Source organism: Typha latifolia, chromosome 2 (assembly GCF_019914945.1).
Source record: "Typha latifolia isolate L0001 chromosome 2, TyphaL0001v2, whole genome shotgun sequence".
Classification (NCBI taxonomy): Eukaryota; Viridiplantae; Streptophyta; class Magnoliopsida; order Poales; family Typhaceae; genus Typha; species Typha latifolia.
Genome location: NC_133087.1, coordinates 7,205,045 through 7,228,127, shown reverse-complemented (window position 1 = coordinate 7,228,127; position 23,083 = coordinate 7,205,045). Strand labels below are relative to the sequence as shown.

The 23,083-nt window shown below is 35.7% G+C and overlaps 1 protein-coding gene across 1 annotated transcript; it reads left to right on the top strand.

Annotated features, from left to right (window-relative positions):
- Positions 1-1,086: 1,086 nt before the first annotated feature.
- Positions 1,087-22,955, top strand: LOC140781585 (apoptosis inhibitor 5-like protein API5). The gene is made up of 16 exons (XM_073127634.1): positions 1,087-1,303; positions 1,420-1,584; positions 4,535-4,634; positions 4,715-4,780; positions 10,024-10,106; positions 10,181-10,255; positions 10,393-10,542; positions 15,760-15,825; positions 15,927-15,992; positions 17,742-17,852; positions 18,109-18,195; positions 18,275-18,381; positions 21,592-21,706; positions 21,962-22,027; positions 22,389-22,489; positions 22,580-22,955. Exons 1-16 carry the CDS (start codon positions 1,217-1,219, stop codon positions 22,764-22,766), a joined length of 1,632 nt encoding a protein of 543 aa, XP_072983735.1. The 5' UTR covers positions 1,087-1,216; the 3' UTR covers positions 22,767-22,955.
- The last annotated feature ends 128 nt before the right edge of the window (positions 22,956-23,083 follow it).

The following is a 23,083-nucleotide window of genomic DNA, read 5'->3' as shown; positions in this document are numbered from 1 at the left end:
TCTATAAATTTGACATTCAATTTTGTCAAATATGATAAAATGAAAAAATAATTTTTAATTTAGATATAACTATATTACGAACCGGCTTGATCCGATTCGTAGTGATTTTGCACTGGATTTGGTATCCGCGGTGGAGGCACAGATTCCTAGGTATAGGATAGAGATGATGATGAAGGTGAGGTGGCTCAACAATAAATGGTGGTGGTTTGCGGATGCAGATGTAATAGATGGTTGAATGCTATGATTGGCTTATAACTGTGATAAAAACCATACGGGAGGTGTAGAATATTCTACGAATATTTTTTTGAAATTGCGCAGAGTTGAATTTAGCTAATTAAATAAAATCTTAACTTGCTAAAATTCTAACTAAACCAAATAACCAAATAAAATAATTAGACTCAATCTATTGAACCTAATCTCCCTTTAATGTGATCCGATCTGATTCGATTCGCATCAAATTACAATGGGGTAAAGTGACACAAATAAACTATATGTGATAAAGTAAATTTAAGCCTTAGCTTTTTTGATTTTCTGCACCTGATAAGCCTGTCCAAGATATAAAAACACCATTAATGTGCTAATAAAGCTCCAACAGATGGCAACTTATTTATGAGAACATTTGGTTGAAAGAAATACCCTAACTTTTCATAAAAAAATAAACATAAAGAGTAAAGTGATTCTAAATCTAAGTTTAGAAAAGCATAGTATAAGCCAGAAAAGAAGGAGCACACAAGTAATTCATACAAGCACTCTTTGTCGTTCAATCACAATAAGAGATTGTTCAACTCGGATATGAATAGAAGGTGCTTTTACAACTTAATTATATTAAATTTTTAATTTTGTAATAATGAACTCTAGTATATATAAATCGTGTATACTTTATTATAACAAACTATGCATCTTATATATATGCGCTCAATTATACGATAAAATCAAAAATCAAATGTAATTAAATTACATAAGTCACATGAATAGTACTACCTCTAATCTAGATAAGACAATTCTTCTGACTACACAAAATCACCACCGTCCGATCAGCTCCCCTCCTCCTGATCTCATCCCTAGCGGTCCGCTCACCGTTACAGTGTCGCCTCACCGCCTCAATTTCTCCCCTAACACGATTACCACCAGCCAAGGTTAATCCCTCTTTTGCTCCTGCCGTCTCCTCTTCCTTTCCCCCCTTCTCCTTTCCATCTCTTCCTCTTCTCCGGCCAAAATGACCTCCGATTCCCCCGACGCGGCCGAGGTTGAGAAGCTCTACGAGTTCGGCGAGAGACTAAACGAAGCACAAGACAAGTCCCAGGTACTCCTTTACCTCTCCGTCGACCTCTTCGTGTATTTAGAAGCTATGTTTTGCTTTCTAGGGTTTTCATTTTTGGTTTCATGGCATTTTGATGGGGATTTGGTTTGGATTGGCAGCATGTTGGGGACTACGAGGGGATTATAAACGCAGTGAAGGGGCAGAGCGTGAAGGCGAAACAGCTCGCCGCGCAGCTCATCCCGAGGTTCTTCAAGTTCTTTCCCGGCCTCACGAGCAAGGCCTTGACCGCACAGTTCGATCTCGTCGAGGAGGACGAGCTTGGGGTTAGTACTTTTACTTTCTACTCTTTTCCTGACAATGTAACTAAGTTAGATGTTATATTGCCGTATTAGGGTTTTAGGATGAGTCGTAGCCTGGTTAGAATAAAACCTATTTTTGCAGTATGCTCCTAAATGGTGTCTTCAATTTTGAAGTAGAAGACGTGATTCATATGTAGGATTACCAGTAGACTACTAAAATCACAGTACTTTATACTAATTTTACTGTTTGTAGAGATGCTTATTGCATGCATAATTTTTGATATATGGCTTGCACTTTGTTGTCAGATAATGTTGATTCTTGTTAACGATATAAAAGCAGTCTCTTTTTGGCCATTTTCATAGTTTTCAACAATAATTGTTACTTTGCACATTCTCTTAGCTCCTTAATTTTAGAGATTAAATTAGGAATCTGATTCTTCATATTAGTTTCATTACCTGAGTACTTCAGTGAGAATTATGAAATGAGGTGGGGAAATTTAGCCAGAATGTTGTTTGACTTCTCATTTTGGATGTGAAGTTTGGATGGTAAATGATGCATGTTGATGAAACAATAGCTGTCTATATGAATTACTTTCATCAAACATTATCAACATCTTATGGTATATGACTGTATCAATGCCGACAAATGGTATATGTTCTTTTAGCGCTAATTCTTCATCTTAGGAATATAAAGATATTTTTTATTGTTCTAATTATAGGATGAATCAATTTGCTAATCATGTAGGTAGTATAAATATGTCAAGTAGAATATCTTAACCTTTTGGTTTTGTTTCTTTTTATAACTTCCTCAATTCATCAATCATTTGTTTGGACTCTAGGGATGGCCCCACTAGCACACTCATGCACGCAATATTGTCCAAAAGGGTGAGGCAAATTAGCATGTTTCTTGAGGCTTCTTCTTGGGCAACACTACATTGACCATCACTTAGGTTATTTGACTTTTTATTGCTTGGATCTTAATGAATATCAACCTTGCATCCTAGGCCTAAAGTTGACTAGAATCACGGGATAAAACTAGGTAGAAAAGGTGAGCTCCCAGGTTTTGGTATGTATTCAGTTGCTCCCAATTATGAATCAACAATATTTCCCTATTCCCACCCTGCATTGTCTTGTTTAAATCCATGTTTCCTCTTTGCTTTCTTCCGGAACTCACAAGATTATAGCGATTATTTAGCACATGGCTGTGTGGCCACTAGTTTGCTAAGTCAATTAGCACATATAACTTTGATAGCTAATTGGCGTACCTTGTCCACTAGAAAGATCATTTTTCAAGAAAAGTTTGATCAATAATTCAACGTAATTCTGATTTTACTAAGTTTTTGAAGAAAAAGTGGATATTGTAATTAGGGGTGATAAAAGTTGACTTGACTCGGTAACCCGACGCAATAATCTAGCTTTTATGTGTTTGAGTTTAGTCTAATCAGACTCGTGTCATAATACATGTCAACCTGTTTAACCTGATTATTGAACAGGTCGTGTTTGTATTTATTACCTCAACCCGATGAACTCATTTATGATATGGTCTGCTAACCCGTTTATAATATGATGACTTGTTTATGATCCGATAACCTGTTTATGACCTGACTAACCTGTTTATGACCCGACTAATCCATTTATGACCCAACTAGTCCGTTTATGACCCGATTAATCTGCTTATAACATGAAAAAATTCGTTTATATAACCCAAATAAATCCGTTTATGACCTGAATAAATCTGTCTATAACCCGAATGACCTTTAAAAAAATAAATAACTTGTGTCACCCGATAACCCATTTATGCCCTGTGTAACCTGTTTAATAAATAAGACGTGTTCGTGTTTAGAAATTATGACCCGTTTAATAAACAGGTCATGTTCGTGTTTGCATTATTATGATCTTACCTAAACCTAGCTAATCTGACCCGATTGCCACCCATAATTGTAACAAATATCAATAAAATGCTTCAGTTATTTCCTTCTTAAGAAAACTTTGTAGTATCAATATTTTAGTTAATGAAACAATGGATAAGAAAATATATTTGCATTGATTTTCATAATTTATTGAATTAAATTCTCATTGAGAAGTATGATGACTTTACATCCTCCACTAGGATCTTTTATAGTATTGAAAATGCGGGATTGAGCTGTTATTTATCTGGATTAATGTGATAGTATATTGTGTACTAAATGTTTTTGAAATGTTATGTATGGGCAAATTTTTGTCCATACATATGCATTTGCGATTTTGCATTACTTGGCTGTCATTTGTAGGGCCTAGAGGCATCTCTTATCAGAATGGTTTAGTTGGTGTAAGGAATTTATCCATGACATAGAAGCATAGAAGTAGAACACTAGAATTGGGTATAAGTGGATAAGCATGTTATGTAGATGACTAAGTATATAGAGTTTTAAACTTATCTACATTATGTGTTATGTTTACATCTTTGTAGCTTTTATTTTGATTGCTGGTCATTTCTTATTGTGTACCTAATGCTAGGCTGCTTCAGTGTTAGTTTTGCTTGTGTCAAAATTTTTAACCTTCAGTGTTAGTTTTGCTTGTGTCAAAATTTTTAACCTTTTATTCTCTTATGGATTTCTGTTTAGCGCTTGTCAAATAGTTCTCTCTGTCTCATTTCCCGCATGTTCTTTGTACTTAATATATTAGATATTTTCCGATAAGCATACATTGAGCTGTATATGCTTGGTATTTTTACCTGCCTTTACATATGTGCAATGTGGTATTTAGCTGCTCTTGTGCTACTTCTGACACTATTGATCAGAATATTGAAATAGCAAAGAAGATAATCATCATGAAGTGCTCTGAGTTGATGCCACTATTTTATCTGTTTGATTATGATACATCATCTTTTATATATCCATATATGTTGCAGGAATTTCATGATATTAGACTTATATAAACTAGGTTTTTTATGATTTTGAAAGTCAAAGTAGTTTTTGTCATTTTGTGGCTACAGATCAGAGTACAAGCTATTCGTGGGCTTCCTCTTCTTTGCAAGGATACACCAGAATACGTTTCTAAAATTGTGGATGTCCTCGGACAACTCCTTACATATGGTATTCTTTTGTTAGATTTGAGGTTTAGATCTTACTTCATTACTATATTTATTTATTTATTTACTTCTTTATTCCTGTAGAGGAAAACATTGAGCGTGATGCAGTTCATAAGGCCATCTTATCTCTTTTAAGGCAAGATGTGAAAGGTATTGTTCTTGTGGTAATTACACCTTTGATAAATAGTGTTAAGTATAATCACCTTTAAGTACAAGATATGCTCAAGCTTTTTGGTTGATCTTAAAAGTTCCATTGTTGTCTTATGGTGGGAACTCACCTTATTAATAGTTTTGTTGTGGATGTGTTTGATTTTCATGGACTTTGTCTTGTTGCACGGTGAACTTTTTCTTAATTGGGATTGTGGGTTGTTATAGTTCTAAGGAAATTTTACAAATCACACCCTACATTTGACCTATTTTGTGATTCATGCCTCATCTTTGAAGATTTTATAATCTGACCTCTCTTTTTTTTCCCATAATTCTCATTTAACACTTTTACGTTATTTTGACTAACGTCAACTAAGTCACTAAAATAGCCCCACTATTCCCTCACATTTTTTATATTCTTCTACTATCTTTCCCACTTACCTCCTCCATTATCGCCACTGCCGTCGTCGCTGCCATCACTTTTCCTTATCTTCCCCCTTCTCCTTTTCTTCTTCTTCTTCTTCTTCTTCTTTGGGAAAAGAAAAAGAAGATGAAGAAGACAGGGATAATTTATGTATTTATAAATTATTTTGTATATTATAACGAAATACTTTTTTTCTAGTATCGTCTAAGTTAACCCAGGGTGTTAAATGAGAATTTTAGAGGAAAAAGAGTCGAGTTACAAAATTTTCAAAGACAAGATGTGAATCACAAAATGTAAGATGTGAGTTGCAAAATCTCTAGCTCTAAAAAGGCAAATGGATCAATTTTTTTCTTTTACCTTAGATAAGCTTGATACCTTGATTGGAGTTTGTTTACCGCAAGGTTTGAAAAATCAGGATTCGGGTCAGCTGCCTAAAAAAACCATATATATTGGTTGGATCGGTTGTCCAGATTGAATCGAACTATTTATTAATTATATAAAATTCTAAATATTATTTAAAAATATAGAAAAATTTCTAAAAATTTAGAAAAAATAGTAAAAAATAAGAAAATAAACATTACTAATATATAAGGCCTAAAAAAATAAAAAAAGTACTATCTCAAATTTTGATGAACACTAAGCTAACTCATAAATTGTTATGGTCGTTGTTATCATAATCATCATAAGTTTGTAAATAGGGATGTCTAGGGCCTGATGCTTTAAAGAGTAATTACATCATACTAGTCATGAGGAAAATAATGATTAATATGTGGATCTTGTCTCTGAGGAAAATAATAATCAATATATAGATCTTGTGTATGAGGATACTGAGGAGGATAATAACTAGTATATAGATTTTGTGATGACTCTAAACAATAAATGCTCAATGTACCATAGCATAGGGAGCAACATCCTCATTTCGACGTCGCTGATATGTATATGCATCTTCAATTTCTCTGGTATTAATCTCTCTACCTTATTGATTTTCCTTGGCAAATGTGGAAGGGATCATGATGCAAAACGTGGTGGAGAAAGATGAAGAGAAAATAAGAAGGAAATGAATATGGTTTCACACCTCCACCCTAAGAAAATGGTTTCACACCAATATTCTTTAGAGAATAAAATCACATAAACTTTCATTAAGTTCCAAAGAAAATATAACGGGTATATATATAGACCTACAATGGAATTAAGCAAAAACACCATACATAGGAAATAAACAAAAGACACCCTAAATAAATCAAAATCAGAACCAGATCCCTATAGGAGGGATCATCAACTGTCGGCGTCCCCTGCTCTGGTACACATGCCATCACGTCCTATTAGTGATGTCCGCATCATTCTCCTCGGGTGGGAGAGAAGTCGACTCCGTCGAGTGTACTGCTCTGCTGCTCTTATACTGCTCTAAGGTATCAGGGTGATGCACCTCCAAATCGTGACGATCAAGCCATGTGTCATCAGATGTAGGTCGTCTTTTCCAACGTACTAGATACCGTTGGGATCCACCTTCTCTAGTTGAAATAATTTCATCATCTAAAATTTTATCAATTTCGTTTGCTGTGTTAGGTGGAATATTAGGAAGTGGAGGTAAAGAGGTCCCTTAACGAGGTGCTTGGGAATACATAACTTTCGAGACTTAAATAGATAGCCATCCTACAAGATGAAACCATCTACTTCTTGAGTCGCTCCATCGCTTAATAATTGTAAACTTCCTAAAAATCCGGACATGATTCATATTCAGTTTTGATTTTATCAAACCCTATTACTTCTGTATTCATCCTTGAAAGAAGAATCATGCTACGACTCAATGCATCAGCCGCTTTGTTGTCTGCTCTTGACTTATGTCGCAAGGTGTACGTATAGTCCTGGAGAAATTCAACCCACTTATCGTGTCTAGCGTTAAGCTTCTTCTTGGAATTAAGGTAGCGAAGAGCTTCATGGTCAGAGAAGATTACGAATTCTTGAGGAAGCAAATAATGTCTCCAGTGGCGCAGAGATTGAACCACAACATAAAATTCCTTATCGTAAGTGGTATATCGTTGTCTAGCTTCATTCAGCTTTTCACTAAAGTAGGCAATCGGATGATCTTCTTGGCTCAGGATTCCCCCTATACCAACTCCAGAAGCGTCGCAAGTGACCTTAAAAACTTTAGTAAAATCGGGGAGTCGCATGACAAGGGCTTCCACTATTTTCTTTTTGATTTCAGTGAAAGCTTTAGTAGCACTTGCTGACCACTTAAATTCACCTTTCTTGAGGCATTATGTTATTGGAGCCATAATGATACTAAACCCTTTGATGAACCGACGATAGAAGGTAGCGAGCCCATGAAAACTTCTCACGTCTCTTATGGTACAGGGTTCAGGCCATTCTTTAATAGCTTTGACCTTATCAGGGTCAGCAGACACTCCTTCAGATGAAACAATGAAACCCAAGAAAACAACTTTGCTTGTCAGAAACGTACATTTCTTAGGGTTTGCATACAGTTGCTCTCTCCTCAAGACAGCGCAGACTTGACGAAGATGATCTATATGTTGCTCTCGGGATCGACTATAGATAAGGATGTCATCAAATTATACGACTAAAAATTGTCCCATAAAATGTCATAATATTTGAGTCATCACTCTCATGAAAGTACTCGGAGCATTAGTCAAGCCAAAATGCATAACCGTCTATTCGTATAACCCATCTTTTATTTTAAACGTAGTCTTCCATTCATCGCCAGGGCGTATACGAATTTGGTGATAACTACTTTTTAAATCTATCTTTGAAAAGATCGTGACCCTTGTCATCATGTCCAGCATGTCATCCAAATGAGGAATGGGAAAATGGTATTTTACCATTATTCGATTAATAGTACGGCTGTCGACGCACATGCGTCAGGTTCCATCTTTCTTTGGCGTTAACAATGCGGGAACTGGGCAAGGACTTAGGCTTTCCTTCAAAAAGTCTTTTCTCAATAACTCGTCAACTTGCCGTTTGAGTTCAGCATGTTCAGTTGGGTTAAGTCTGTAATGAGGTAAGTTAGGAAGAGATGCACCCGGAACGAAATCGATAGCATGTTGAATATCTCTCATTGGTGGCAATTCATTCGGTAGATCCTCTAGAAAGACATCCGAAAATTTCTTAATCACAGTAGTGGCTTCAAAAGGAATCGATTCACCAGGCTCATTTAGAATTTCTCGAGCAGCAAGAATCATAATAGGATACTCATCTTGCGTTCAATGCTTCTCGCACTAATCAAGCTAACTTTACTGCCTGAGTGGATGGGATCAGTCTTCTTTTTCATCTTACCACCTCTAGGCTGCGAGGGAAGAATTTTGACTTTCTTACCCTTGTGTTCAAACATGCAGATATTTGAACGGCCATAGTAGAATATCTGTCATTAGAGTGGAAGAAACGAAAAAATGAGAAAGAAAGAAATAAAAAAACAGATACTTGAGGTTGGCGCAGTTCGCCGTAGTAGAATATCCGTCATTAGAGTTCTATGTAACTATGTATTATATTTTAAAGGCAAATTAGCAATGTTTTGAAGAACGTCTCCTGGAGCTGCATATGAGGACACATATTGTGGATTCAGTCCCTTATCTACCCATATAGAGCTAACCAACATAGGATCTAGGTGAGCGGTTTGAAGTTTCAGTTTCTGTTGGTCATTTTGATCTCTGAAGAAAGAGAAACATTTGGCTGCTGGTTGATTGCAAGCCCAAACCAAGGTTAGAATTAGCATTTTTGCTGGTTTCGTCACTGAACAATGAATTTCTGCCTTGGCTTTGAATAACCTTTGGTTGGACTGATCCATCGAAACTTCAAAATCATAAGGCACAAGTGGGTCAAATGAGGAGTACATGAACGAGCCACCACCTGTTACGGATTACTAAAAAAATTGATAGAAGGGTTTTTCTTTCCATGAAATGTAAATGAGTAGCTACTTAAAACAAATGCACATGTATCTTTGTAATTTTGTCCTAGTTATTTGTTAATTTATTTTGGTTTACCCTTTCTTGCATTATATTAGTTGAAAACTTATTTTGGATCAGTATTTTCTACAATAACATTTAGTAACTCATGGAGCATATTTTTTCCCTTTTCTTCTTGATTCTTTCTTTAATTGGTTATTTATTAATCTTATAATTTTACCATATTTTGAACATTTTAACAATGTCTAATATGGATTGCATATGCCACATTGAAAGAAAATGCCATTTCCTTTTGATTTTTCTTACTTATTTATCAAAGCAGAATATTCATCATAAAATACAGAGGCACATTTCTATGTATCATGCATGGGGAATGGGAATGATAAACATGCTTTTTGTCAAATCATTGCTCTAGATCACCCAATTTCACATTTTGTGAGAACCTAAATTAACCTAAAATCTGGTCAATGTAGTCTTGTGTAACCCTTTCTGAACCTGTAATTAGGCATACGAAGACATGATGTGTATGTATAGAGACATACGTTGGTTGAAAGTTCTCTTTCTTAAAAGATATCAGCATACTTTTTCTCCTTTTCAGTTTCTTTCCTTCATTTGAATTCTATTGTCCATCACATGCAAAGGATTCTTTCCTATTTCTTTTGTCTACAATCAGCAATGCAATTTTGTAGTTCCTCCATGAGCTGCAAGTGGCAGCTGCTGTGCTGCTGTTTCTTTTGAAAGCTTTTCATGGAAAGACAGATTTGTTGTTGTTATCCTATTAATATTTGATTTCTAAGTTCCAAAGGTACTTGATAACAACATTTTATTTTGTAGATCTGTATACAGTATTGTGCTTATTCTACATTTGATACACTCTTGTTGATCAGTAAATTTCTCTAATGCAGCTTCTTTAATGGCCTTGTTTAAGCATATTGAGATAGGCATGGAGAATGTTCGCGAGAAGGTTATTTGTTTCCTGAAAGACAAGGTAAATACTAAGCAATGTGGACAGTCATTTTGTAGATACATCCTCCTTACTGTGTAAAAAACATTTTATACCAGGTATTTCCCTTAAAAGCTGAGCTACTCAAGCCTCAAGTGGAAATGGAAAGATATGTCACGGATTTGGTAAAGAAAGTAGGTATCTTTTCTTTAATGAAGGAGACAATGAATCTACTTTGATTTGTAGAAGTTCATCTTGGATTTAATGACATATGCCATTTCAATGTCATGTATTTTCTGTCAGGACTCTAACAAAATACTTCATATTTCAGAGCTTACAAGATGTTACTGGTGCTGAATTTCAATTATTTATGGACTTCCTGAAGAGTTTCAGTATTTTTGGAAATGCTGCTCCTCCAGAACGTATCCAAGAACTGATTGAAATTATTGAAGGGCAGGCTGACCTTGATGCTCAATTCAATGTAAGTAATCTATATATGTAAATGCAAAAATCTTTGATAGTAGAATGATAAATATATGAGGTTCAAATAATTTAGTCTTGTCCTTTTTGTCCAAGATGTAGCTGAAGCAATCTCGTTTTCTTTAGTTTTATTTGCCCCCTATTATTTTGTATGTTAATTTTAGGAGGAAACTAGCTGTTTTGGCCCTTTTGGGAGTATCCACTTTTTCTTGCACATTATTTATAGTTCTTATGTTCTACTGTTAAAGTGTTGATTTATTGGTATAGATTGGTCTTGTTTTTCTAAATATCTTTTATGAACTTCCCTGTATGCTATAACATTGAGGATGGACTAGACCGCAGTGTTTTGAAAATCAGTAATAGCGGCCGCATTGACTGGGCGGCACAGTGGTCGCCCCAATAACACTATTTGTGACCGTGGGTTGGCGGGCGAGCCGCTGTAGCAGCCTTGGTGGGCCACCAGCAAGGCATTTTACGGGCTTGGTAGGGCACGATATGGCGTTACGGGTCGAAGCATAGCGGGTCGGGCTGAATGCGATTCGGGTTTCTCTATCTAGTTTACTTTAAAAAATCCCTCATTTTCACTTTCCCAAACCTCTCGAGCCCTAATCCTCCATTTTCTCTCTCTAGCTCTCTCAGTCTCTCCTCTCTTCAGTGGCGAGCAGCGGATGGTGGTGGTAAGCTCCCTTTGTATAACTGTCTTTCTCTCTCCTCTCTCGGTTAGTCTCTCTCCCCCTCACTATCTTTCTCTCTCTCAAGTCTTACCACCCCCACCGCCGACCACCGCCTCCTGACAGGGACTCCCACAACCACTCCCACCATCTCATGACTCTTACCCATCAGCAAATTCGTGCACTGGTTGGAAGTACTGTAATTGTGTGTTAATTATGATTCTGCTCTATTATGCTATTAGTTATATTTATATTAGTTTCTGCAATTGTGCTCTATTATGATATTAATTATTACAATTGTCCCCATTAGATTACTGCTAGTTACTGTTGGATCACAGATTGTGATCATGTTATTTTTTTATTTTGTAGTGGACCATTAAAAATTCTATATATACTATGTTAATATATATTATATATCATATATAATTATTTTTTAATTTTTTATTTATTAAGAATGCTAGACTGTCTTGGAAGATGCTAGGCGGTGGGGTGAACCCCCGCCACCAGCAACCGTCTTTCAGTAAACTGCTAGATTGAATAACCAATTGAGGATGAACTAAAAGGGTAGATAAGTAATTGCTTGCTGCAGTAAAAGTACCAGGATATCCAGGACAGCAGAAATGATAGGGCTAGATCTCACTCAATGGAAAATATATTGTTTGGAGGTCAACATAGTCTCAACTGCAGAACACCTAAGAAGTTTTAAATTTTGCATGTAGCCATTCATGTTAGCAGAAAAATTTGTTGCATCAAAATAGGGTGAAATGGAGAAACAACAGTGGTAGAGGAGAGAAGTTGAGAGGAAAGAGATGGGAGAAGAAGGATTGTAATGGTAGTAGCAATTATCAAGTGTTCGCAATATGCTGATGCTCAAGCCACCACATTGCAAAGACAGTTTACCAATCATTAGCATAACTAATATAATTAGAACTCCCTAGCATCTCAAATATTTTGTCCTGAATAAATTAATATATGAATCAAAGTAGCTAAGCAATATATATGAAGTAGTATTCTTAAAAAATTCAAAACCTTTTAGCAAGTAGATAATAGTTTGTTATTATATGATTATCCAAGTAAAACAAGTCAATTTCTAAGACAAGTTGATAAATTAAATATTAGTCACCAAATAACTCACCAAAGAAGTGCAATAGTTATAACTATCACCATACAACTAAAACAAAATGGACTTAGCAACTCATGAACATAAAACCCTCCCTCTCTCCCTTTAGGAAACAGTAAAGATGAGTTTGGCATCACTACACTGTGCAACGAGCCTTTGAGTTTGGCATCCTATCATGCATCAATAATATACTAAATAGGTTCATATTTATTCTCATCTTCATCTACAAGTAAAGGAATTTCTTTCTTGGCATTTTCAAGGTCACAATATAAATATATCATTGCTGGTGCACCACTTTCAACCCGTGTTGACACTTCTGCTAGTGGCTGAAATAACTTCGAAAGAAGTGACACAATTCTGAAAAATATCTTTTTTGTTTCCTTCTTTGACAACTTTGAATCATCTCAATCTTGCAATGTGAAGTTTGTGAACTAGGTTCTCAATTTTTTCTCTTCCTCATTGATACATAAGGCAGTAGCCAGCCTAGCACTCCCAGACTAAATCTCTCTTCTTGTTAAAATTCCTCATCAAATTTATCATGATAGTGTGTAGAGGAAAGAAGGAATAGGTCTCATTTTTGCTATCATGTTCTTTACTTGTCAAATTATATCAACATCTTTAATCAATGAGCTTCACTTGATGCCCAAAAGGTCTTTAGGATACTCAATAGACTTGTCGTCACTATGTTATTTGATGCATCATTTGAAACCACCACACATTTTTTTCTCTCCAACCTCTTCAACACAGCTATCCACCAATTTAAAGATTTATGCACCATTATGCACTTCGCTGCTGAATCAATTGACCTAAGGAGTGATGTCCCATGTAACCAAATTCATTGTACTGTGGCCACCCTGATCTGTCCATGCATTAATCACAAAAGAACAACCATTTGATGCCCTAGACTTCTTGTGCACCTTCAATGAATTCCAGAGTTTCCTTGATTTTTACCCTTGCACTAGATTGTCAAATAGCTTCCAACATTAGACTAAACCTTTGTAGGCAATGATTTAAAGAAACACCTGCGCCATACACCCATCGGTAATATACTACACAACTTTGTGCCATACACCGAGCAGTATATTTCTTATTTAATGTAGTTTGCATCTCTTTCCCTTTTCTTTCAATTTTTAGGTTTGACATACAAGATCTATCTATTGGACCTTTTGTAAAAGAAAATCCATTTCCTTTAGTAGACAATCTGATTCTACCACATTATCATCTGCATCATCTGCACCACCTATGTTTATTTCTTCTCTTAGCTGGTTCAGAGCTTCCTCTTCGTCTGATTTTGCTTTCATTTTTATAATAATAAGAGAAAATATTGCTCTCTTGCCTTCTTAGGAACTTCCCATACAAGGGGCAGGATCACCCCTAGTTCCTGCCAGGTGCTTCTTTAATTTCTTTAATTTACTTTTCCCTCCATTGTAATCATTGTGTCATTGTGAGAGTAACTGCATCAAATGTTCCTACCTTTATCATTTGGAAGAAGGTCATGATTTTATCGCTGATCTTGTTGCTTGGAAGGCTTACCTGAGGCAGAAGATGACGTACTTAAACCTTCAATAACCTAATCAAAATTTGAAAAATTATCAAAATTAAACATATTATAAAAATAATTGACAAACTTTGTAATTATGTAAAAGATTTGTAACTTACAATTTGGTACACTATGTATTTGAAATAACCTGAAATGGAAAAAAAAGAAAGAATTAATTTGAAAACTGTGAAAGAAATAACCCAGCTGCAGGAGTCTTGCATAATGCAGGAATTTCCTGCAGTCCTTTCACTCATGACTGCAGCTACAAATTTTCTTATCAAGAAATAAGAAATTCAGATGCAGAAATCTGCAGTTATAGATGGCATCTTTAATTAGTAGACCAATTGAAAGTTTGAAACTTTTCTATTGATATTTAGAAAAAAGAAATGGAAAAGAAATACTGTTGTTCCTACCTCTGTGCTACTTCTCTCTACTCCAAGAAGTGCTGAGGAAGCCACAATTGGTGTGGTTACAAGCTCCAAGTCACTAGTGGTACAGTTGCAAACTGGAGCATGCTGTTGACTCGTTAGAGAGCGAGTCAAGGCCACTGGTGGTGAGGTAGTTTCTCATCTCACACTCATCAAGATTACCACTGTTAGGACTGTTTTGTCTCAATTTCTCTTCCAAGTGGAATAAGGGAAAAAGACAAAAGGATGAGTGTCTGTGACTATTATCTAGATTTTAAGCCATTCGAAATTAGGTTTGGATTGGCTAATTAGGCTCTCCCTAAAAGGGAAAAATATTCAGGCCGCTACCCCTAAGGCATAGCGCTTGGGTGTGCAGATCCATCAAGGCACCCACATCAACCTATTCTTGCAACATTGTGCAAAAACTCTAAGAGGGTGTAAATATAAGATTTTAAGGTTAGATGCTCATGTGTTTGGTTTAGCTCTGGCAATATTAACCTGTGGCCTTTGTTCTTCTCATTATGACATCCCATGACTATATGCAGCAGGAAATTGGAATTTACAGATAGCAAAATAACTGCACAGGAATAGATTAGAAGAGAGGAAGCAAGAAGAAAAGGGGGACTGAGTGGAGGAGCAGGACTACATCAGGGACAAGAAGAGAGCAGTGATGTGAGGAAATTGATGAGTTTGTTCCATCTGGAATATATCTAATTAGCAATGTTGCATATGATGCAAGGTTGTTTCCATTACTTTCCAAGTGGTTTGTTGGACACACTGGTTCATTTCCCTTTCTCAGACATGTTACTTGTAATCGTCGCATTGACTATAACAATATGTGGTAGTGTGATAGACTGACAGTACATTTTCTATTCTTATATACTCTCCCTTTCCAGCAACGGAATTCCATTTCTGGATTGTCCGTTTAGTACTATAGGCTAAGATGGGTCTTTGTAAAATCTCTACTTATTTTTGGATTTTACTTAACTAGATCATTTATTATCTTGACATTTCTAGGGCTGCAATCACTTAGTTTTAAGTGGATATATATGTGTGTGCGCGCAGGTGTGTGCTTGTGCGAGTATGTATATCAATTTTCAAGACATTTTAAGTTAATTAAAGTATCTAATTTTCTGTTATGCGAGTATGTATATCAATTTTCAAGACATTTTAAGTTAATTAAAGTATCTAATTTTCTGTTAATGTCTGTATGCAGTGTCAACACTGATACTCTGATATATACAAGTGAATTAATCTACATTCATGTAGATGCAATCAAACATTTTCTGACTTCTGTTCTTAGTTAATTATACTAATTCTCCTTCCTATAGTTTGAAATGTCTATTTTTAAGGCTATGATACATTGGTTCTCCAAATAGTTGACATTGAGTTTCCAGCTTTATTTGATCTATTTTGAGATTGCATATATTGATATATATTATTGCTTGCATTAGGAGTATGATTATTGTTTTGTTTGCAGGTTTCTGATCTTGATCATATCGACAGACTGACTTCATGCATGTATATGGCTCTTCCTTTCTTCATGGTATGACAATGAAATCATGCTAATGGTATCTACTTTTCAGCCAAGTGCATTTTTATTTTTCTACTATTGCTTACCTTGTCTGCACTAAACTATCTTCTCAGAGAGGTGCATCAAGCAGCAAGTTCCTTAACTATTTTAATAAACACATTGTGCCTGTTTTTGACAAGGTAAACTCTATCTTCTTCCATGCTTACTCTTTGGTTAATTGCAAATTTGCAAGAGTGCTCTTTGATTTGTTCTAGTTGTATTTTAAATTTATTTATTTTTCCTTAGATTGTGAAGATAACAAAGTAAACACATAAATGAGTATTTTTCAAGTTGTCCTATCTAGTCAAATGTTAAAAAAGGTGGTTGATGAGTTAATTGTGAATAGGAGTATAACAATACAAACTTGATGGCAGACTTCTTGCCAATGTTTGGAGCTCAAGTGGGCCTGGAAAATGTACTAATGTTTATCATCCTAAGCTTCAAATGAGCAAATTTAATAACTATGTTACTATTTCAAGAAAAATTGTAATATTATAGAGAGCTGCTAGAACAGAAACATTTTAAAAAGGAGATAATTGCATGGCAGAAAATTTTCACGTAGAGTATATGATAGGAACTGACTTGGGGTTGATCCAAATCGCGGACAGTTCTGAATAGTCGAGGGAGAATATTCGCCAAATATTCTCTGGATGAGAAAAAACTATGAAATCGGTTGGAATAGCTTCATAACTTTCAGATCTAGGTTTTTGATATTTAGACCCTTCACAGATTAGGATGACATCAAGGTCTAATCTAGATAACAAGCCAACGGTAGTGTTGGTGGTGGGAGTGGTTCGGCTTGTAGATGGTGAAGGAGATGGAGTGGATGGTTAATGATGGTGGTGGTGATTTGGTAGATTAATACTGTAGAGGAGAAGACGGGGAGAAGTAGGCTTGCCTTCCAAGACTAGGGGATTTGATGGACAAGGGAGATTAGAAGCAAGACGTTATTGTTCCGACAGGAAAGACGTCATTGGTTGGTGAAGAGGGAGGAGGGAGGAGTTGTAGCCGTCAACTAAGATGAGAACGGAGATAGGCAAAGGCAAAATCCAATTCATCCTTTATTAATTCATACATACCTAAGATAGTCATAAACAAACTAAACTAAACTAGTCTTCTTTATCTATCTATCTATCTCGGATTAGTTCTTCGTTCTGCTCAAGATAAAATCCTAATATGAGAAAACTCTAAATATAAAAGTTCTGGATCAGGACGTTCTCGATCTTATCCAAGTGGTTTCATATTATTTGGACATCTTTTGAATATCTTGTGAATACTTTTCTGAAACTGTGGGGAGCTGGATTTAGCTAACTAAATAATTCTAACCTATTAAGACTTTAATTAAACTATAAAAGCTAATAAGATAAATAGACTCAACCCATTGAGTCCAATGTCCCTAAGATGTGATACAATCTATATATAAAGCTAGCAGAATGTATTATGTAATATGCATAACTTTCACATAGACCCAGCTATCTGGGCTGGTGGCAGCTCACTAGTCACTACCTGTGCTTGTTCACCATGATACCATGTATGGTATCCTCTAGAGGCAGTGATGACACTGATATGTTGCCACCATTATGGCTGGCATAACCTTGTCTGGAACGAAGTTCTTGACCTAGAATATTTGATTTCCCTAGTGAAAAGGTTTTCTTAGAAAAGCACATCCCTAGTTTTAAGAAAGTTCAAAGCATATTATATGTCTGACATTTGATGTAACCTCTGGAGCATAGATATTATAAGTTGGTGGGCAAAAAGTAGATTTTATTGAATTTGATCTTTGTGAGAATTAATCGACAGAGAAATAAAATCTTTATATTGTAGGTCCCCTAAATTATTCTGTTTTAGGTGACCTAAATTATAATTTGTCTCTGCCAACTTTTTGTCAGCTTCCTGAAGAGAAGAAAGTAGATTTACTCAAGACTGTTGCTGGAAGTTCACCATATGCTACGGCACAGGATTCGCGACAACTTCTTCCATCTATTGTTCAATTGCTAAAGGTACATGATTGGCACGCTATGGTATAGAGAGATCAATTTATTTTTATGGTCATAACTTTTCATCTACTTTCTGCTGTTTCTTTTTTTCTTTTATCATATGAAAACTTGATTTTATGATTCATGGACCTGTCTTTTGATGGACTCTACATATTTTGGAGCGAATTCTTTTCTCATGCATACACTGCCAATTTATTGTTTGGTTTGCTTCAAAGTTTTTCTGGTTTGATCTGTACCTTCTTATTTGTGATACTTGCAGGGGTATATGCCAACGAGAAAGACGGAAGAAACTAACTTTAATTATGTTGAGTGCTTGTTGTACACATTCCACCACTTAGCTCACAAGGTCATTTGACTCTAGTGTTGCTGTCTCTATAATTTCATATTGCATTTGTTGTACTTTGCTGAACTATTTGCAAATGCAGACCCCAAACTCCACAAACAGTTTGTGTGGTTACAAGATTGTGACTGGGCAGCCATCAGATAGGCTTGGAGAGGATTTTTCAGACAATTACAAAGATTTTACTGAGAGGTAATATTTTTATCTGTTATTTAACATTCCCTTTATGCTAATTTGGGTTAGTAGTTTTCCACTTGTTACTTTTAATTGGTATGAAGAATCATAATTTGATTTTTCTTTTATCTTTTTAGGCGTTGAACAACATTAAGTGTGACGAATTTATTTGAGGCACTTACTTTAAAATTGGGGCAGTTAATAGGATATAACTGCTGATGTTTTACTTTACTGGACTGCTTCTATGTATCATTACCAACAATTATTGTGCAAGGCATTGTCTTATGTAAATATTATCTACTTGCATAGTACTTTTGCATTTATATGTGTCACCCTTAAATGAATTTGTCACCACTATATTCCTATATCATATTTGCTTCATATTTGGGGAGGACAAATTATAATGCTGGACACTTGCTAGATGTGTTTCAAGGAAGCATGGTGGACGGCTGGCGTTTCATTTGCAATAATGATCATGTTGTTGTTATCACTTTAGTTGTATGATTAGAAGTTCTTGTGAATATGTGATTGATAGATTTTTCTTTTATGGGAGGCACTTTTCCTTGTTGTCCTGCCAAAGTTCACTACTTTTTATCTCTGATTAAAGGGATGTTCAAGGATAGAATCAATGTTTTGAAAAGTGTCTTATGCATGCAGCAGTTAATCCACCATATGTGCTGGTGCTGATATGGATTCACGTATGTGGGATAAATAGGCGTTAAAAATATTTTAGTAGTATTGCCTCTCTTGCTATTAGGGCTGGTACTTGATCTGGAACAGCAGATTCTAGTACTGGTGATTGCTTTGCTTATGGCGTATATGAATCACAAAGGTCTGGGTATTTATAATTTAAATATACACTGTATCTTATATGGTGAATTACGTTGTGAAAATCCTATCTACGAATAGAATGGTACTTATGATCAGTGATGGCCGTGCTAGTGGGGCGTGCCGAGCGGCATGCCTCGACACACCCCGGCGTGCCAGTGGCACCCCCCCCGTGCTAGTGGCACACATTTATAATATTTTTAATAAATTTTTTAGGATATTTAAAGATATTTTTGTCTTTGGTATGTCAATATTGATTTTTTTTGTCTAAATATAAAATTTAAAATCTACATTACAATATTTTATCTTTAGATTATTTTTGTAAATAACCTATTTTATTAAAGATAAAACAACAGTTGAATATAAATATTATTCAATGAAAATTAATATTAATGATTAAACACTCCATAATATGATTGAATACTCCATAATATAATTGAACACATAATAACATTTAATACATAATTGATCATTCAATATATAATCGATAATAGTTCAATAATTAAAACTAATATCTAGTTGAATGTAGAATGATGAGGAGGATCAAAGACTTCATTTGCTGGCACAAAAATAACACTGAAATGTTGCTTTAAATACTGTCGATATTCTTCAAAACTCATCCACTGATACTGCTCATTATAACATCTCACATAGTCTTCATACAAATAAGAATTTTGTAATTTTTCGATAATATAATATAAATATTGAATATGCACGGGAACGATTGGCACCGGCACAGACAATTCATAAGCATATGCAGATTGTGGATATAGAGTATAATAAGGGTGTTGCGGCTCTGGTAGGTGTGATTGATATGATGGTAATGATGATGAACTCATCATCCTGTGGGCGCATCTCTTCTAATGTCTTGCTACCTATAGATTCAAGTCCTTCATCTGACTGTAATCATATTGAGCTTGAAATGGTCCCTTTTTTTTCTTCTGTCTCTGATAAATTTGGTTTTGTGGTTGTCTAGGTCTGGCAAATGAGTTGTCATTTTAATTTTAAAAATGATAAATAAGTTGTCATTTTAAAAATGACAAATGACAAAAGTTAATTGATGGAAATAAGAAAAAGTAAAAAAAAAAAGATTTCACATGTCATATCATGTTTGTTAAGAAAATAAGTAAAGTTGATTTGATAAAGATTGATTAAAATAGAAAAATTTTAAAAAAAATGTCTCTACATCGGCACAAGGCTGTGTCGGACGGCACGTGGTCATGCCAGACCGGCAGGGATCGACATGGCACACATGCTGGTCGACACGCCTTCGTGCCGGTCGGCATGGCTCGGCATGGGGGTGTGCCAGTGGCACACCCCGTGCCAAGTGTCGTGCCTCTACTGGCACAGCAAGTGCCGGTCGGCATGGCCATCTTTGCTTATGATAGTACTTTGGTAAGCCAACAACCAATGTTTCTAACAAATATGATAGTTGACAAAAGGAGTGTAGGATAAATAAAAGGGAGCACAAAAATAATCCAGTTGAAAAAGGATAATACGAAACCTTTTAAGCTAATTATAGGAGATGGTAACATAATAAAGATTGTGTTGAATTTCAATAAGTGATAGAAATATCCAAACTAGAGTAGACTTATCAACACAACTAGTGTTATCTAAGTTAAGTAGCTACTCAGATAATTTCATGCTTAACTGGCTTATAATCTACCTATAATGTCTAGTGATATGGTGTTTCACATGTATACTGGTTTGTTGTGCCTAATTCCTTTGCAGCTGTGGTCCATGTGGTACAGTCAAGGAATCATATTTTCATTGGATAAAATATTCTAGCTAACCCTATTCCAAACACGGTTTAGATAATATAAGTGCACATCAAGGTAGAGAAATGGATGGAGATGAAAAAGTGGGGCTTACTGAGTGATTACTATCCCCTTTAATTACCTTGGAATTCAATAAGACAAAATACTGGTTTTGTATGTTTATCTAGCTTGATCGATTTTAGGTTTTAGTGTGCTAGAAAACAATTCGACACAGTATATATGTGCACACAGTACACTCTGGGCTGCTTCCATGCCATTGTCTGGTAGATGCTGCAGAGTCTGTGATAGCATGCATTGTTCATGGGAATCTTACTACACTTGCAAACTATTTCAAATTATTCCAGTTACTAGTTAAGTGAACATACAATTGGCAATGTAAGTTTGGGTGCCGGATTTTGTTATGTTAGTACTGAATTTGCATGAAGGGAGATGAACTAGAAGAAGTATAAACAGATGCATCTTGCCAACCAAGTGTGTTGAGATTGCTTAAAATTCTATTTTTTTGGTTGGTTGATTGTGCTGCTTATGTATACAATGATAGTTATTTGTTGAAATAGTGTCGTCTCATTTACTTTCAGATTGGTGGATTTTTTTTCTTAAATCCTTAGATCTTATGAGGCAGGTTAACTGCGACAGAAGATAAAGTGCGGGCAGCCTTGAAGAAACTCACGCAGGGGATGGCAGAGCACAATAAGGCAATGTCTGCGGCTAAGACTGAGGAGGCAAAGGCCAACATTGTAGGTTTTCTTCACAAAAGTTTGTCAAGTTCTCTGAAAATTAGATAGTTCTCTTTCAACTGCTGATTAATATGTAATAACATTAAAAAGTTCTGCTTTCTCAAAAATATGGAATCCCAGATGGTTTTTTAACAACAGTAGATGATCGCACTTACCTGCCAATAACTTATTTCAATCTATGAGTTGATTCATTAATCTTCATTGCTAAGTGCTAGCTTTCATCTTTTTTCTGAATCATTCATGAATCTTTTGCAGAAAATGGAGCAACAGAAAACTACAACTGCATTGCGAATATGTAACAATATATTGGCAATGACACAGGTAGCTGAAATCTCATCCTTTTGCTTAAACTTTTATGTGCTATTTTACATTGTGATTGGAAATATATGTTAGGAGTTATGACAGAGAATAATAAAAATGATACCGTTGCCATTGGGGAGTTCTATGCTGTGCAGAATCTTCCACCTGCTAAAAATGTGGCAAGGACATTGGTTCCATCTACCAGCTATTTAATCCTAAACTAAAACAAAGTGATGGAAAGGGAAAGGTTTAGCTCAATTCGAGCAATCAGATGTTGACACTCTTAATCACTTGCTTTATGACAGGACAGATGCATTCCCAAAAGCTTATGGCTGTGTATTTAGTATCTCCATGTTGACTCTTATTTTTGTTGTCTTTTCAGCCGTTGCATGCAAAAGCTCCTCCATTTATTGGAGACAACAAGATCAGCCTCTCATGGAGAGAACTGGTGAAGACAACACCAGGTTCAACAACCAGAGCAGGGTCAGATACATCATTGCTTTATACCTATATTTAAGTATTTTGACTATGCTTTATCAGGACATCAATTGTTTCAACCCTGGTTGGCTTCAGGACAAAGAGAGCTGTAACTACTGTAAATGGTGCAAGCACCACTTCGGCAGGCAAGAAGGGGCGAGGTGAGGGAGTAATGCAAAACCAGCTTGTGAACAGAGCTTTAGAAGGTCTATCTCGGGGCGGGAGGAGCAGTGGAAGAGGGAGGGGCTGGGGAAGCCGAGGAAGAGGACGGGGTTACCGTTAAATTCAGATAGTCAGATACTCATCTTTGAGAGATCCCTAGCTGCATCTACTTTATACAGAGAACACTACATTTTCTTGAATTTTAGAACAGGAATGACATCAGTTTGAGAACTAGGGGGCGGAGAACTATTGTAAACTGACATTAGTTGGTTCTTTAAATGATCTCATGTGTATTGAATTTTACCAGAAATTTCATACTTTCTTTTTTTTTTTTGCCATTTTCCTTCATTTTACCGATCTCTTTAGCTAGAAGCTGCAGGAACATGAACCATTAATATTGCTGTACATCGTTGCCGGATAATGCTGGTTCTGAGGCCT

Coding starts and splice junctions, on each gene's coding strand:
- LOC140781585 (XM_073127634.1), top strand. CDS start 1,217: ATGACCTCCGATTCCCCCGACGCGGCCGAGGTTGAGAAGCTCTACGAG. Junction 10,107..10,180: donor TTTGTTTCCTGAAAGACAAG/GTAAATACTAAG, acceptor ATTTTATACCAG/GTATTTCCCTTAAAAGCTGA. Junction 21,707..21,961: donor AGGAGGCAAAGGCCAACATT/GTAGGTTTTCTT, acceptor AATCTTTTGCAG/AAAATGGAGCAACAGAAAAC.